Raw genomic sequence first — 18,026 nt, 5'->3', positions numbered from 1 at the left:
CGAAGTCCAAAGGACTACGTTGCAGCACAAGGTTGCGCTGGTAGATCGGTAGGTCGGCTGGCAGGACGATCAGGCTGCGCTGGAAGGTCTGCTTGATCCTCCGAAGAGGTGTCTCTATGAGAGGCCTCTCCCGCGAACGAGAGAGGTGAATACTTCGAAGAAGAGTCTTGAAGACAATCGTGATGACGCCCCTTAGGGCCGGTGGATCAGCAAGCTGACCTTAGCAGTAGCGATCCTCCGAGGAGGAGTCTCTATGAGTGGCCTTTCTCGTGAACGAGAGAGGTGAACACTCGTAGAAGAGACTTGCCAAGACCGTGCTCCACCCCTGAAGGAAGAGAAACTCAGCAAAGGTGGAGAGAAGTCTGGCCGAAGGGCAGCAACAGCAGTCGAAGGCGATGAATTTATTGAGATATGGGATGTTCTCCCTCTGAAGGGAGAAACAACCTCACACCTGGGGAGGAAACTTCCCTCAGAAGGGAAGTTGTCCAACGCCTGGAGGCGAACCTCCTTTAGCATTCTAAGATGATCTGAAGTGCTGGCCATGTTGTCACGGGAGTACTTCTAAAAGAAGGGATGACGCCCATGACGACGTCCTCTGAGGGACGGCAGTGACAGCAGATTCCCCAGGTATGAACAGGACAGCTCTGCTTCGTTAGCACTCTTTAGTCGAACAAAGAAAAACTGCATAGTTAACTGGGAAAATAAATTAAATAATTATTTAACAGACATTCCTTAGGGAGGAACTCCGAAGAGGAGCCCCAAGGGAATAACATGAAATAAGAATTAAGTATTGCGCCCTTCCTTCCCCAGATGACAACCACGGGAGAAGGGGGGAGCGGAGTAACTGTAATAAAAACAGAATTATAATTATTCAAATCAGCTAAGAATATTCACTAATAGTGAGAATCACTGACCCCCCAAAGGGAAGTGTTCCCCACGGAGAAAGCTGAAAAGTTAAAATACTATTAGATTTTCACTAAAAATAATTGAGGCAATCGGAAGAGCAACCTAACCCGCGCACGGGAAAGGAGCTTCCCCAATAGTACGCTGTTGTAGTAAAGGTGAACGACCTCGAGAAGAGAGAGACCGTAGTCAATCTTTAAAAGGCCACATTCCCTTCGCTCAGAATCCAAGTTTCCCGTAGGAATAGAGGAAAAGGCGAAGACAATAGTTGAATGAAGAGGGTCCAAGCGATGACGATTCCCCCTGCGGTGGCCAAGTTAACGGATATATGCCGACGGGAAGACTGATGGACCAGAGAGGGAGAGGTCGTTCCCCACGAAGTGGAACTGTGCTGGCCTTGCTACTACGCAAGTGTCGTGTCGTATATGTATCGCACACAGCACAAACACTGAAAAGGAAACTTACCTCATTTCTAAACACATATATATACATAAACATTAAGAATGTATATATATATATATATATATATATATATATATATATATATATATATATATATATATATATATATATATATATATATACAAGTATAAGAAAAAGTAAGTTAAAAGACAAAAATTAATGGCAGTCCAAAATAGGCGAGGAGGGAGAGAGGAACAACCGCTCTCACTCCGAGCCAAAAGTAAAGCGAGCTCAAGCACAGATGTGTGTGTGTGTGTGGGGGGGGGGGGGTAGCAAGCTACCCTCCCCTACCCCCGCTAACTAGCGGTGTGGGTAGTAAACCCTCGTAAAATTTTGATGGCTCGTCATTTCAGCTACGGCGAAAGTAATACCCCTATTAAATAGCGTGGTTTGTATTCCAGTTACGGAACAAATAGATTTTTTGCTACGCTTAAAATCTGTTATTTAGTCCATTAGGTTTATTTTAATAACAAAAAAGTATTTCTATTAATTGGTAAATGCAATGGCAGCCTTTATCCATCACAGATCTGATGGATGTAACTGAAGGGGTGGAAGAGGAATAATTGTAGTAAATCAAAAAGGAATTTATATACCTGACTCAAAGAAAACAGGAAGCAAAGAATTCAAAGTTTGACAGTAATTGGTATGAGCAATCTGGAAATACCTGATTGCTAATACAGTATACTGTAGGCAATGGCTTGGCTAATATTTTAAAACCCCTTGAGAGGATATATTTACTCCTTTACCTCAATATTATGATGGCTAAAATAGAGCCTAGAGAAAAGATACAGCAAGGCAACCTTTCAGGGAAGAGAATGAAGGTGTGCTAAAGATAAGATGAATAACTTTGATTCCTTTTTGTAAAGAAGGGATAAAATGATGAAGCCATCTAAATATACAAACAAAATCCTATTTGAAAATGAATAAGGCTAACATATAAACAAGTTAAAAGCAACAAATACAATACCCTAAATAATATCTTTTATAATGATTAATTACTTATTTCCTTTTCATATGCATATTTTTTCTGAAATATATATACTGTACTTTTCTTCAGATTTTTTATATCAAAAGGTGTGATGTTAACCCTTTTACCCCCAGGCTATTTGGAACTTTCCAACCCTTAACCCCCATGGGTAATTTTTTTTCAAGCACATTTTGCAGTATATTTTTTCTAAATTGCTCTAAAAGCCTTAATTTTCGTCATAGAGAGGTCAGGTTGGTCTCATTCTCTTGGAAAATGCCTGAAGTTTCTAAAATAGTTATAAAAAATATGCAAATAAACGTTTAAATAGCAGTTTTTTGCAAGGCCGTACCGGTACGTCCATGGGGGTAAAGGGATGAGTTTTGTGAAACGTACCAGTACGTCCTTTGGGGGTAAAAGGGTTAATTAAAAAAATTAATCATATTAGTAATAAGATGTTATTGCAATGAAAAATAATAATCAATATTCTAACAAACAGGACAGAGAAATAATATGGTTACATGGATGAAAAATAGGGAGAAACTTACTTGTATGAAGAAATTCTGATCTAGTTACATAATTCCTACCAATATATAGCATATAGTCCTAAAATCTGAGTCAAGATATAAGCCCCTTTGAGATTGAACTTAATGTGATAATGGCTGGGAGGTAAAAGACAAACAAACATCATGGGGTTAAATCATAAAAGAAACTGAACATAAGAAATGAATAGGAGGTAGCTGATCAAGAGGGCAAATATTTACACTATGGGAATTAATGGAACCCGCAGGAATAATAACATATTTAAAGACAGACACATATGCGTTATCAGCTTTTCAAGAAGCCACGGAAGATTCTGCCAAAAAAAAAAAAAAGGAGTAAAGACATACTTAAAGATATCAATACGAACAATCAACAGTTCTCAGCAACAATAAAGAAGAGAAAAGACAGGCCATGAAACAGTTAAATAAGAATATACGACAGCATACCAGAAGTTAAACTGGTGATTAAAATACTTGAATTACCAGTAGATTAAAAGTTTTTTACAAAGTGAAGGTTGAATAACATTTTGAGCTCACAGGATTTGATAGCCAACTTTCTTTGTGGTGGATTCAAACAATGGTTACTTACTTTTATAATAACAAACCTTTACAGTGGTAACAGATTATTGGATAAGATATTTTCATAAAATTTCATATTAATGATGGCTTTGCACAACTCAAAATGCTACTAAAATAAAAACCTTGGCTACATCTATGACATTCTACACAGTTTCTTGCTTACCCATTCCCTCTATCTTGACAGCCCAATTTCTGTCAGCTAAACCCACTTCCCCCTCACATGGTTGGACATCACAGGGAAGAACCCACAAAAATGTGGCCACTATCAATACACCCAGCATTATGGATGCTATAAAAACGGCACGACGAGCTGGCGACATAGGCGTAGGCGTCCAGATTGTGATTGGTGCATCAATAACAGCTTTAAGGTCTGCATCATTGTTGTTTAGTAATCTGTACTCATTACCATGTCCCCCTGAAATGAAAATGCATATCAAAATTAAAATAAGGGGCAGTTAAATCACATATACTAATGTTGCAATAAAATAAAAGGTTTTAAATTTCTATAAAAGTTTTGAAACAATATTTGGAAATCATCAACATTCTGTGACTAGTTTCAGTCTCCTGTCTCTTTACTTCATGACCTACCTCCATCAGTGTGTATGAGTAAAAAATATGAACATCACTGGGCAGGTTTAAAGAAATGAATTTTAAGAATAAATTATGTTATTTTTATGCTCATATAATGTTCATATACATGCTCATCCTCCTCTCCACTAACTAACGAGGACAAGGGAATAGAATATTAATTAGGATGCCGAAACTGGATCATGTTGATATGACCCACCAGATATCACGTTGGTGGGCAAAAGAAGGGAAAAAAAGGCCAAATTTTGTTTTTATGAGTAACATCGATATTGAGTGAGGTTTGGGGTCAAAGCAATATAAACGTCAGGTGCGAATAGAAATAAATTCTACTATCAAAATTCAAATTATTTCTATGAATCTCCCATTATGTTCATATTACTTTTGTCTCCAGAAGCTTGGTAAGTCAATGTAAAAGCTTGGTAAGTCAATGTCACCACTTAAAAATTTAAAAATTTTCCCCCTTTTTTTCCTATTATACTAATGCACCTAGAGAAGTAATGAGACTTACCAGTGTCTAACAAGAATAACATACTGTGCATATGATATTGCTTCTTCAGTCTCAATGTCGAGTTAGTTGAACATAGAAATAAACTCCTGTTTGTTAGGGATTTTGTTAATTTTCATTTCTTTTAGCAGTTTAAAGAGTTCTGATTTTATTAGCAATTGCTGTGTAGTTGTGCAAAGGAACTGCCTTTGGGCGATCACGATCCGTTTTCTTGTCTTGTGCCGTGGACAATTCTTTAATTTAAAGAATCATTATGAGGAGTGAGAAGGCCCCACTGTTCCACTTTACAGAGTATATTTCATGGTTGGTGATCAGATTAAAGCTCAAAATGTAAAAAAAGCCTTAATTTTAGTTCACAGGGAAATCCAGAGAGACCGGGTTAGTTAATTTTAGGGGAATGATGAAGATAAGGCCATTCCAGCCTTTCACTTTGCTACAGTCCTACTGAGTGTAGTTTTGATCAGTGTGGCCATTTGTCCTACCTAAGAATTCTGCCTGGTAAGGAAAATGGCCTTTAAAACGCTGTAGTACCAAAAATCATCATAACATCCGCCAAATTAACCAAACATACCCACAATTACTATACTGTACTTTGTTATGTTAGTTTTAGTTCAAAATACAATACAAATCAACAGATATAAAAACATAGACTTCATATTATAAATACAAACATTTATATATGCCAAAAAATAGTTTTTCAACCTTGATAGCTATGCGGAAATATTTTCCACTTCAGACTGAATAAAGCAGAAATCAGAAATTGAAATAATGGATCCCTCGGTAGACCTATTTTTTTGTCATTACCCCAACAATTCCCCTATTTGGCAACACTGGTTTTGATTGTCATGAGCTTATAAAGCTTTTAATGTCATTAGGTTCTTTTGTGGAAGCTTCAGAAGATCTTTTAATGTCATAAGGTTCTTTTGTGGAAGTTTCAGAAGATCTATGTCTTTAAGATTAATATTTTAGGCTTAACCTGTCCTGTTTCAAACCCTAGATTAAATCCTTTAGTGGTTACTAGAGGTTCTAGTACACCATTTTGACCTTTTTGCTGTAAAACTTTAGCAAGGAGGGATGGCTATAAGGATCAAAGTCTTCTAGCTTTCAATCTAGTTATCTAAAAGAGTGGCTAGAAAGTTCTTTTAGAAGTTCCAGTAGGCCTGAATACCACTCTGCTGCTGGCCACTTTGGAGCTACTAGCGTTACTCTAACTCCCCGGGATATTCGTACTCTATTCAGTGTCTGACGAATCAGACAGAATGGCAAAAAGGGGTAAACGTCCAGTCTGTCCCATGGGTGCTGAAAAGCATTTTCCATTACTGTAGCTTGGTCTGGGACTGGTGAACAATACACAGGGAGTTTGGGATTCAGGTGAGTGGGAAACATGTCCAGAGATGGGGAACCCCACAAAATTAAAAGTCTCTTCGCCACTACAAGAACCAAAAACCATTCTGAACCATCTGTCGTCCCTGGTTGACTCAGATGGTCGACAATGATGTTCCTCTTCCCAGGGATGAACCTTACCGAGAGAGAGAGATTCCTTGGGTCTGTGCCAGCCAAAGTATCTCTACTGCTAAATGGCATAGCAGTAGAGATGAAGCCCTTCCTTGTTTGAAATTATAGGTCACTACCATGGGTGGTCGCTAATCAGCACCACGGAGTGACCTTTCGCAGTCTTTGAGAAGTGGAGTAACGCTAACTACGCATCTTTAATCTCCAGGAAATTGATGTGAAAGGCCTTGGCCTCTTCTGACCATAGGGCTGAGATTTTTTCCCTTCCTAGGTGAGCACTCCACCCTCGGTGAGAAGCATTTGAGAACAGAAGGAAATAAGGGGGAGGAGCCTGAGGGGGGGGGGGGGGATTTCGTTAACAGGTTCTCCTCTCTCAGCCACCAATGGAGGTCCATCAAAACCTCCTGAGGTACTGACAGCAGGGTTGCAAGGTGGTCTGATGTCTGTGACCACTGGCTCTTCAGAGCCCACTGCACCGAGTGAAGATACATTCTCCAGAAGGGGATGAGTTTCTCCAAGGAAAGAAGCTTCTCCCAAAAGTGTGCAAGAAGTGACTTTCCTTTCAGAAAGGATACTGCTATTTCCCTGAATTTCAGGAGCCTGTTAGCAGATGGAAAAGCTGTGGCTTGACCCGAGTCTATGTCCATGCCTTGGCACCTGCTGGACTATTGAGGGCCGAGACTGGACTTCTCCAATTTTAGTTGGATCCCTAACTCCTAGCAAAGATCTAGGAGTAGATCTCTACCTCAACAGGAGAGCTCGGGATTCTACCAGGAGGAGCCAGTCATCCATTCCAGGAACTTAAACCTGATGCCCATACAATGAGTCAAAAATGAGACAAGGACAAAGATTTTGTTGAAAACCTGAGGGGCTGTTGTCAGGCCGAAGAATAGAGCTTGAACTGAAAAATTTTGTCTCGAAAGGGAAACCTTAGGTACTTCCTTTGAGGTAGGATGAATTGGGACCTGAAAGTAGGCATCTTTCAGGTCTATGGTCAGAGGGGAATCGTTCTTCCTAATGGCCTAGAGAACGATGGCTGGAGTCTCCATTTCAAAATTTGTTTACAGCACAAACAGATTGAAAGGGGAAAGGTCTAAGACATGTCTCCCACCTCCCATCAGCTTTTCTACCAAATTAGATTGCTGAGGGAGCCTGGTGAGTTAAGACTTCCTCCATGGCTCCTTTGGCCAACAATTTGGATACCTCCTCAAATAAGAGGTGATTTACCGAACCATTTGAATAAAATTGTTGGATTATCAGAGTCCTGGTCAGAGGTGGCGGACAGTCTGTGAAAGGGACTCGAAACTATACTCTGAATGACGGACTTCTGTCATCCAGGGGCCAGCTCCGAAGTCCTGCCATCTGAGCCAAAAGCTTTGTAGGCATCACCCCACTGATGGTAAGCTGGGAGATATGCTCTCCCTAGCAGGAACCTCTGTGACTGCGCCCTTTATGGGCAGAAGGATGTCCTCTCCGTCTAAAGGTGGACTTGTGGGCTTGCCTTCCAGGCTGTTTTGAATCTGTTGGAGGCACAAGTCGTCTTTGCTCAGGCACTAGCTTAAAAAGTGAGTTCCTTAGCTGCTGCTGAATGGTAGGCATCCTTGGTGCCACTGCCCTCATCATAAGGGTTTTTCCTAACCTCCCAACCATCTCTATAGCCATAGATATATCCAAGGAAGGGATCAGGGAAGGAGAACTCACTATGTCGAGTTTCTCAGGGCTAACGCATGCCTGGGTGACAGTTGTCTGGAGCATCTACCTTAAACTGCGTCATACATTTTTAAGATACAGCTACACCACAGGTAAACATTCTGGTGTAATAGGAATTCTATGGCTTTAGCCCCTGATCATGATAATTCCTTAAATTGCTAAAGAATGTATTCCTCTTTTAGGTTCTCTGTGACCACATAGCAGGATACTTCTCAAGACTAGTGGTTAAGTCATGAACAGGCTTTGATTGCTGACATAGCCGCTACTTCCATGTTTGCCATTTCGGGACCTAGAAAAATGGATAACAGTTTTCACAGGTATCACAGGGATAGAAGGATCCCTGGGAAGAGTTCCCATAGGTGGATTCGCCTGGAAAGGTTTAGGGATCCTGGACCCCTCTGGATGTTTCCCTTCCACCACAATACACACTGTTATACGTTTGCAGGGAGGGGAAGGAGGCGATGGCGACCTTGCCGTGCGTTGTTCAGCAGTCTCGCGAGCGGGAGGATATTGACGCTTGCGCCGGGACGCGTAATGGTGCTCGCGCGATGGAGAATACCAGGAATCGCGCGCGGGCGACTGCGAGGGTGCACGGGAGACTGGTGGCGCACAGGAGCGCTCGTGGGAGACTGTGGGCGCACACACGAGCTCGCGAGAGACTGGTGGCGCGCGCGTGGGCACGCAGGATCAGGGCATTGAATGTGCGGGCACGCGGGCGAGAGTTCGCGCGCCCCTGAAGAAGCCGTAGGGCGAGCGCGCGCAGGAGAGATACCCCTGGCGCGCGGGCATGCAGTTGAAGCCTGTGCTGCTCGTGGGAGCACATCAGAATGGGAGCGCGCAACTGCAGGAGAAGATGGGCAAGGGCGCGCGGGGCACGAGCGCGCATCCTCATGGATGCGTGCAGGTGACTGTGCGTGTCGGCACGATGGCGAGCGCTGGCGCGCTGGAGAAAGCTGGCGCGTAGGCGAGTGTTGCCGCGTTGGCGTGCGCTGGCGCGTGGGAGAAGTGGAGATAGACTTCCCAACAGCGCCCAGATCAGAAGATCGTGGGCGCGCAGGAGATATGACTGCTGGGCGTGGGCGCTGGCGCGCGGGCAAGCGCTGGCATACAGGAGAGCGCTGGTGCGCAGGAGAGCACTGGCGTGTTGGAGAGCGCTGGCGCGTAGGAGAGCGCTGACGCGCAGGAGGTTGCTGGCGCACAGGAGGTTGATGGCGCGCAGGTGAGGGTTGGCGAGTAGCTGGGCGTAGGCGCGCTTGCTCAAGCAAAGCCTTGCGCGCAGGAGAACGTGGGCGCATATGCTCAGATTTGCTAGCATAGCGCGTGAGGGAAGTATGCGCGCGTTGGCGCATACGCCCTTAATGCCCTGTATTAGGGTTAGATGACGAGGCCTGATGAGCGTGGAGGTCAGGTTTCGTTGGCGCGTAGCGCGCATCAGCATTCAGGAACGGCGACGGCAGGTCTGTCGGGTGGAAGGTCGACGTGTCCTTTGAAAGGACGACCTTCCACTGAAGGGGATTGCGAACGATCCACTGAAGGTCCAGGAACAGTCGGTGATCGATGAAGATGCTCCTCTGCGGGGGACTGCAACGAAGATGTAGAACCAAAGAGGCGCCTCCTCACCGCAGGTGAAGGAAGGCCTCTCTGGCGAAGAGGAAGACAAGCCTTTCGACGAATTCGCCCTCTGGGGGCCGTGGGATCAGCAAGCTGACCTTCTGCAGTCCTCCGAAGAGGAGTCTCTGTAAGTGAACTCCCCCGAGAGGAAGAAACACCAGCAGGAGAGACTGTTGGACTTAGTTTCCCCCTCGTTGGTTGAACAGGAACGGGAGAAACTAAGCCGTCAGCTACTGTAGGGTTTGAAGAGGCAGAGGTAATGGGAGATACTGCATTGGATACCTCTGACACCACAACCTCGACAATCGACAGAGGATCAACCTCTGTCGGAGGCGGCGATTGCTTGACAGCGGCACCCAATCGGATGTAGTCAAGTAAGATTTCCTTGGAGGGCGAACCCTCGAGCCCCAAGGAAGACCAAAGCTGAAAAAGATGGATTAGTGATAAATCCTCCCCCGGGGGAAGAGGTGGAGCTGCTTCGCTAGGGGAAGCAACGCCATCTCTCGAACCCCGAGTTTGGAAAACAGTACAACGGTCTACGCTACCACTCGACGGTCTTTCGAAAGAGACCGACCGAGTGGGAGCTTCGGAGGAGGTTTGAGCAACGGAAGAAGAGGCCTTGGGTTTTTCTCCTTTCAAAGAAACCTTCGAAGGAGAAATATCCCATCTGGACTTTTTCTTCCGTCGCCGCGAAAACCTCTCCCACTGGGAGGTAGACCACTCCCTGCACTCACTACACTTATCATCGCTATCACACCGTTGACCTCTACAGTAAGGGCAAAGGGTGTGAGGGTCTGTCTCGACCGCCAACATGAATGTTCCACAGGGGCGGTCGGGTAATCCAGGGCAGGTGCGCATAATAGCAGAGGCCAACTTCACACACAACTGTCAAAAAGAGAAAGCAAAAAAGCATAAATGGCTGCTAATGAGTGGCGAGGATGACAGCGGACACGTCCGACTACCATCCGAGCCGAGAGCTAAGTGAGTTCAAACACAGGTGTGTGTGAGGGGTGGGGGTCTAGCAAGCTACCCTCCCCTACCCCCGCTAACTAGCGGTGTGGGTAGTAAACCCTCGTTAAATTTTAATGGCTCGTCATTTCAGCTACGCCGAAAGTAATACCCCTATTAAATGGCGTGGTTTGTATTCCACTTACGGAACAAAACAATTTTGGGCAAATTAAATCTACATTAGATAAAAAGGCTTCCAACACATTTGTTTATACTTGCACTGTATTGAATAGTTACAAAAGTAACTGAATCAGTTTTTCAATTAAAATAAGGCCTCTATAAAAACTTAAAAATTTAATACATGATGTTTACATGGAAAAAACGGCAAAAATATTTTTGCCACTGAATTCTTTGCCTAATTGTTGAACTGGTGATACAAAACTCAACAAATATTAAACTATAAAAAATAATATTTACCTATATGATTCTGACCATTAAGATTGGAACCTTCATGTGAGAGTGTGCGATGCTTGCTACTGCTAAAAATTTCTTCCTCATCACTATCCTCAACCGCATCTTCATCGTCATCATCATCGTCTTCCTCGTCTATGCCATTCATGTCAGCTTCGACTTCTTCCTCCTCCTCTTCTTCCAAACCTATACCATCAGTTTCAGTTTCATCTTGAAGGAGGAGAGAGTAATGATTGTTGGTTCCTGTAACAATGAAATAATGTTATAATGTATTTCATACTGTTTAAACCAAATTAAATTTTTCATACTCATCCACTTTGCCTCATCATTTGGTGCCCTCAATTGCAATTTGAATGTCCCCAAACATACATACCCTTATATTTTTTGACAGAAGAAGCAAAGACCCAAGAGTGACAGATCACAACTGCACACCTTTGACCTATTGGTAGCCTGGTAGGTACAGTAGTAATTTTCCTCAATGCTTTTTATGCGGCAGTGATGTAGATAACACCGTTACAAGAATATTCCCCAATTTAACTTCACCAGTAAGTCTAATTTATTAAGATTTATTTTAATTCTTACATTTCTGTATCATCAATAACATCATTCCTTTCTTAACTTTTTCTGAAAGCATATCAACATGACAAATTTGAATGTAATTTTTATTTTTCCTAACTATACAAACCTTGAACTCTTCTATGGATACATTACTAAGGCAAAGCTGAAACTATCCATAAACATTTTGGGATGTATTATATAACAACTTGGCACTAGTTAGCGGGGATAGCCCAACCATCCTGCTTACACATTCACCAGTTGTATTACATTACTTTTGATTGCAGGCAGGACTTACAGAGGAACAGGCTGGCAGGCCAAGTATGAGTAAAGAGCTGGCTGGGAATTTGACATGGGATGCAACTCTAAGCTTCGAGCGAGCGTAATAGAGGCACCCTAGCACCTCACAAATATGCAAGGGCTGGCGGCCAAGGCAATCAGTGTGAATGCGTGAGAACTAAAAAGTGACTTGACCAGGTTAGGATTCTTGGAGTGATACACTCTGCTTACTTAACCTAGACATTGCCCAACTCCCCATCGCTGGGAGGACTGGGACATAAATATATTTCCTAATTCAGGCTACACAAGGTATATGCTTCTTACCTGCAAACAGATGAGGCCAACTTGCAGAGCTTCACAGGTGCTGTGTCATGAGAGGTGGAAGATGAAGGAAGAGGAGGCCAGTCACTCCACCATTCATCCCAGACTAATCCTGGGTAATGTCTCCCCTCAACCGACTGCTGCATGTTCTCCAAGGGAGCTAAGGTATCTTAAACTATAGAGAAGGTATCCAGGCTCCTGTGGGTTACAGCTTGCAGGTAGTAGGCTGTGAAGGTCGTCTGACATTTCCAAACACCCGTTTGAGGTACCTGCGCCACAGGGAAGTTATTTTTCAATGACAGGGATATACTCAGGCACCTAACATCATAAACTCTGGGCCTACAACCTCACAGAAGAGAATTTGGATTCAAGGTTGATCTATGACCTAGCGAATCCAAGAAGAGATCATATTCTTGATGACATTCCTCTTGAACCTGACCGCGCTCAAGAAAAGCTTGTTTACGTGCAGTCAAGCTCCTGCAAACTTGCAGTTTCTTCAAGATTTCAAGATAAAGCCTCAGTGCTCTTACAGGGCATAGTAACAAGTGATCTGGGTCATAGGTTACAGTACGGAGACTCAAACCGGAAGGGTTCCGACCCTAGGGTCCACTACAGCCGTTTGGTGAGTCTTAGCAACAAACTCAAGGGTGAAGTTGAGTGCTACCTGCTCCCATTCCCCTTGAAAGGGCTATGTCATATGAGAGACCATACAACTCACTGACTCTCTTAGCAGAGACTATGGCAAGAAGGAACACTGTATTATATTTAAAGTTGCAATCTGATGACTAACAAACAGGTTTGTATGGTGCTCCTTTCAAGGCTCATAGTACACGAACTACGTTCCAAGGAGATGGTTCCGAGTTCTGATTGAGGGCAGGAAAGCTAAAAACTCCATATAAGGAGAGACAATTCCGCTGAGGAGGAAATGTTAACTACGTTCAGTCTAAAGGTGAGGCTTAAGGCCAAGTGGTAACCTTTCATTGCCAAGACCAAGCAGAGTTTTTCCTCCCTTAAGGTACAGTAAGAACTCTGCTCTCCCAGGTATAGTAGCGCCGAGAGGAGCAATACCCCTTCCACGAAACCAACCACAAAAGATTTCCCACTTCACTAAGTAGACTGCAGTAGACGACTGTCGGAGGTAACTAGATAACCTTTGCTCCACTGCTTACGAAAAGCCTCTCCTCCAGAGGAGGAGCTGGATAACCTCCAAGCGCAGAGATGTTGTGAAGCCACTGTCTTGCGGGAAACCTTTGCACGTCGTTGTTTGAGTAGGCACCTCTGTGAGCAGTTGTAAAAGGTCTGGGAACCATTTGGCATGTTGCCACATCAGAGCTATGAGGGTCATTGATAGGTCTAGCAATGCCTTTATTTTGTTTAAAAGCTTCCGCAATAGGTAGAGGGAGGGGGGAATGCATAGACGTCTATGTTGTCCCGCTGATATTGAAAGGCATCTTGCCAAGTTGCCTGGGATTCTGGTACTGGTGAGAAGTACACCGTAAGCTTCCTGTTAAGAGATGTTGCGAACAGGTGTATTGTCAGTAAACCCCACAAAGTTAAGATTTTGTTGACTATCTGAGAAGCAAAACCTAATCAGAGCCAACTATCCAAGTTTTCCGACTTAGATTGTCCACCAGGATGATTTTTTTGCTTGGGATGAAACGGGCGGACAGGACTACTGAGTTGTCTCTCGTCCATCTTAGTATGTCTACAGCTAGGTGGCATAGCTGCTGTGAAAAAGTACCTCCTTGGTTGTTTAAGTGAGCCACTACTGTAGTATTGTTACTCATCAACAGAACGGAGAGTTTTGAAAGGAGCTGTTGGAATTGTTTGAGAGCCAGGAATGCTGCTCTCATTTCAAGGAGGTTTATGTAGCAATGCTTCTTGGACTTGAACCACAGCCCAGAGGCCATGTGCTGCAACAGATGAGTCCCCACCCTTCTTTTGATGCATCTGTGAAAAGCATCAAATCCTGGGGAGGAGATAGATCTACTTCCCTGAGAAGGTAGTTGTCTTACACCAACCAATTCAGGTCTCTCTTTTGCTCTGACCCCACCGGAACTTGAGTGTTCGGGCGGTCACTATGCTGAGACCAAAAGGTCTTTCAGATAAAGCGTTATCATATCTTTTGAGCTGATGGCCTGTCTGACCGTACCTGCCATCTCCATCTTGAAAGGAGTCTGACGGACAAATCTTTTCTGGGCAGAGTCAACTGTAGAAGCCTAGGGACCTATCTAGAACCTCTTGGAGAGCGTCCTTCTCTAACATGGTCTGGACTTTGGCCTGAAGGGTCTGTTCCTTTGCAGATCCCTTCACGAAGGAACACAACATCACTACATGAAAAGTTAAAGGAGGGAGAGAAAGAGAATGTACAGGACGTGGTAAACCAAGCGGAAGATGGAGACCATGCAAGGTTCAATTCCAAGCGACATTCATCTCTGCCACCTGCGCTGTAGGCATCTTCCCAGCGGTGGACTGGAAGGAGGAATGGCCCACCCCCAGCGGGAATGACTACCTCTCCTTCCTCTGCCTCGAGCACCTCTTCCCTGTAAGGGTCTCCTAGCGCTATCTGGACTTATGCCCGAAGGGCAACGTCCTTCTCCGGTCCTTCAAGAATGGAGATTCCATTCGAGGATGAATCAGGGGATGTGGAGAGTTGATGAATGGGACAACATATCCTTTGCTGAGGACAGAGACTGTCCAAGGTTCGACCCCATGGCGTTGCCACTGCTACCATCCTTCTACCAGTGGCATAGCAGGAGAAAAGCCCCCTAAGCGGGATCGCCATTCATGGCCACACGCCCTAACACCCTCGTACATTCTGCCTCTTGCTTTGAAAGGGAGATTTGAAAGGAACCAACTTCTTAGTGGTGCTCTGCTTTGAAGAGTCTTTCAAGGTCTTATGACCTTGTCTCACCACAGGAGAAGCTCTAGGCACTACAGGTGCCGAGACGGCAGAACAGGATGCTATGGACAAATGAAGAAAGGAGTCTTGGCTTGTATTTCTTCACTTCTCCATAACTGCTTCCATTTTTTTGAGAGGAAGCAACGACGGAGACTTGATCGAAGAGTTGCGAAGGAAGAGAGCCTCTCTCTTAGGTACCTGTTTCTGGAACCTGGAGATGATGGCATCATGCCTCTTCAGGATCCAGTTGGCCCACTCGTTCGCTGCTTTATGCTTCACGAATTACATCGCTCTCGCACCTGAGAGAACAATGATCTTGAACACCCACCGTTTCTTGGTATTAGAGAGATTCTCAGTTGTGGCTAAGAATCCAACAGTTCAGAACCAGTGGTCCATCCATGAGGAAGCTTTTCCCAACCTCTCTATATTGTAAACCTCAGCAGACAAGAACGTCCCCATCTGCATAGTTAACCTTTTTACAGTCAAACCCTCAGACAAGGCTGACATTATCTGATTTAAAGGCAGCAGAGACTGGGAATCGACTTGAATACAGTCGCCCTACCTTTTTGCGGGTTCATTCTTCACAATTTTGCTCATTTACAACACCGAGAACCATACAACCTATTAAATAGAAAGCCCCATATTCACGGGTTTGCTAGTAATCTCGCATCGCAATGATTTCAAACAGCCTGCGCGCCTCTGCACCCGGCTCGCTTTGTGCCACTTCCCTCTACGCCCAGTACAACATCCCATTTCACACTGACTCGGCCTCAATCTTCCATTGTCTCTCCTCGCATGAGCATCTCCCACTTCAGTCCCATTTGAGCAGAATCACGATTTCATGTAAAAAATGACAAATTCGTAAATAATATGTATTTTTCATAACTTTACAAACCTTAGCTATTTAATAGGGGTATTACTTTCGGCGTAGCTGAAATGACGAGCCATTAGAATTTTAACGAGGGTTTACTACCCCATCGCTAGTTAGCGGGGGTAGGGGAGGGTAAATGCTAACCCCCCCTTACACACACCTGTGCTTCAGCTCACTTTGCTTGGAGGTAGGACTTCAAGGGGGATAGGGCTGGCAGGCAAGTTTGATTAAATAGCTAAGGTTTGTATAGTTAAGAAAAATACAAATTATCTACGCATGTCATTTTTTCCGTAACTGACATACAAACCACGCTATTTAATAGGGGTAACTCACCCATTAGGAAGGGTGGACGTCCCAGCAAGTACTGGCTTTTGGCTTTGCCCGGGGGCTCGTTATTTGAGTGTGTTAGCACTCAAAAATAAGGAGTCCCTGCACCTCGCTAGAACCTTGCTACGCAAGGACTGCGGCCTACGCAAGCTGTGTGTGAAGGTATAATGAAGTGTGACTCGTCCTAGGAAGTTGACCTGAAGTTCTTTAGATGGAAACTTTACGCTAGGACTCTCCCAATACCATCTCGTCAGGGTATGGGGACGTGACAGTATTAGCTTAATACTAGGAACACAAGGAAACATGGTTTACCTGCAGTGGTTTGAGGTCAGCTATGCAGAGAACACCCAGGATGCTGCTTTCCCCAAGAGAGGGGAAGATGAAGAAAAGAATAAAGGCCAGACAAACCTTTTCATTCATGCAGACTAAAACCGGGTAACAATGCCCTCAACCTTCTGCTACTTGTCCAATAAGGAGCTTGAGGTTTTAAACCAGCTGTTGTGCAGCCACCACAGGGCCGATAGAGAACGTATCGAGCCTCCTGTGGGACACGTCTTGCAGGTAGTGGACTGTGAAGGTTGTCTGATGCTTCCACATACCCGCTTGAAGAACCTGCGTCACTGAGAAATTCTTTTTGAAGGCCAGAGACGTAGCTATGCTCCTGACATCATGAGTTCTAGGGCGACGTGACGGAGGAGGGTCTGGATTCAGGGACAGATGAATCACCCTATGAATCCAGGCCGAGATGGCATTCTTGGTGACCCTCCTCTTAGTCCTTCTTGTGCCAACAAATAACGCTGGCACCTGAGGACGGACTGCAGCTGTTCTTTTGAGATATAGCCTCAAACTCCTTACTGGGCATAGTAGGAGATGGTCTGGGTCATCTGTTACAGAACAGAGACTTGAAATCTGGAAGGAGTCGAACCGAGGATCAGCTACTCCCGGGTTCTGAGTCTTAGCAATAAACTCAGGGATAAATCTGAACGTTACCTCCCCCATCCCCTTGAATTGAATGGGCGATGTCATACGAGAGACCATGAAGTTCACTAACACGCTTGGCCGAAGCCAACGCTAGTAAGAACACCGTCTTCCAAGTTAGGTGGCGGTCTGAAGCCTGGCGTAATGGTTCATAGGGAGGTCTCTTAAGAGACCTGAGAACTCGAACCACGTTCCATGGAGGAGGTCTCACTTCCGACTGAGGGCAGGTAAGTTCATTACTTCGTATGAGTAGGGAAAGTTCCAGCGAAGAAGAAATGTCCATTCCTTTGAGCGTGAAGGTAAGACTTAAGGCTGAGTGATAGCCTTTCACCGCCAAGACTGAAAGGCGCATTTCTTCAGGCAAATACACGAGGAACTCCGCTATTGTTGGAATAGTGGCATCGAGTGGAGAGATACCCATTCCACGACACCAACCACAGAAGACTTTCCACTTTGCCTGGTAGACAGCTGTGGATGACTTTCACAGATGTCCAGACATCCTGATCGCAACCTGTTGCGAAAATCCTCTCTCAGCGCGGAGATGCTGGATAGTCTCCAGGCGTGAAGTCGTAGCGAAGCTACGGCTTTGTGGAAGATGTTGGCATGTGGTTGTCTGAGTAGATCGTGTCGTGGAGGGAGTTCTCTCGGAAGTTCCGTTAGGAGTTGCAGAAGGTCCGGAAACCATCTCGCGTGATGCCATAGTGGAGCTATGAGGGTTATTGAAAGATTAACCGATATTCTGGTCTTGTTGAGCACCCTCCTCATCAGACAGAACAGGGGAAAGACGTAAACGTCGATGTTGTCCCACCGTTGTTGGAAGGCATCTTGCCAGAGCGCCTTGGGATCCGGGACTGGGGAGCAGTATAGCGGAAGCTTGAAGTTCAGAGCTGTTGTGAACAGATCCACAGTCGGGGAACCCCACAAAGTCAGGACTTTGTTGGCTACCAGATGATCCAAAGACCACTTGGTACTCACTATCTGAGACGCTCTGCTCAGAT

General features: G+C 44.8%; 1 protein-coding gene across 1 annotated transcript in view; it reads right to left on the bottom strand.

Annotated features, from left to right (window-relative positions):
- The window catches only part of LOC137651776 (uncharacterized), a 167,526-nt gene that overhangs the window by 82,489 nt on the left and 67,011 nt on the right, over positions 1–18,026 (bottom strand). Inside the window, exons 3-4 of the mRNA XM_068385030.1 lie at positions 10,802–11,038; positions 3,614–3,865 (exon numbers count right to left, since the gene is read on the bottom strand). Coding sequence (XP_068241131.1) covers positions 3,614–3,865; positions 10,802–11,038 — 489 coding nt within the window. The remainder of the gene's footprint in view (positions 1–3,613; positions 3,866–10,801; positions 11,039–18,026) is intronic.

Source organism: Palaemon carinicauda, chromosome 1, assembly GCF_036898095.1.
Source record: "Palaemon carinicauda isolate YSFRI2023 chromosome 1, ASM3689809v2, whole genome shotgun sequence".
Classification (NCBI taxonomy): Eukaryota; Metazoa; Arthropoda; class Malacostraca; order Decapoda; family Palaemonidae; genus Palaemon; species Palaemon carinicauda.
This window is presented reverse-complemented; position numbering and strand designations above follow the sequence as displayed.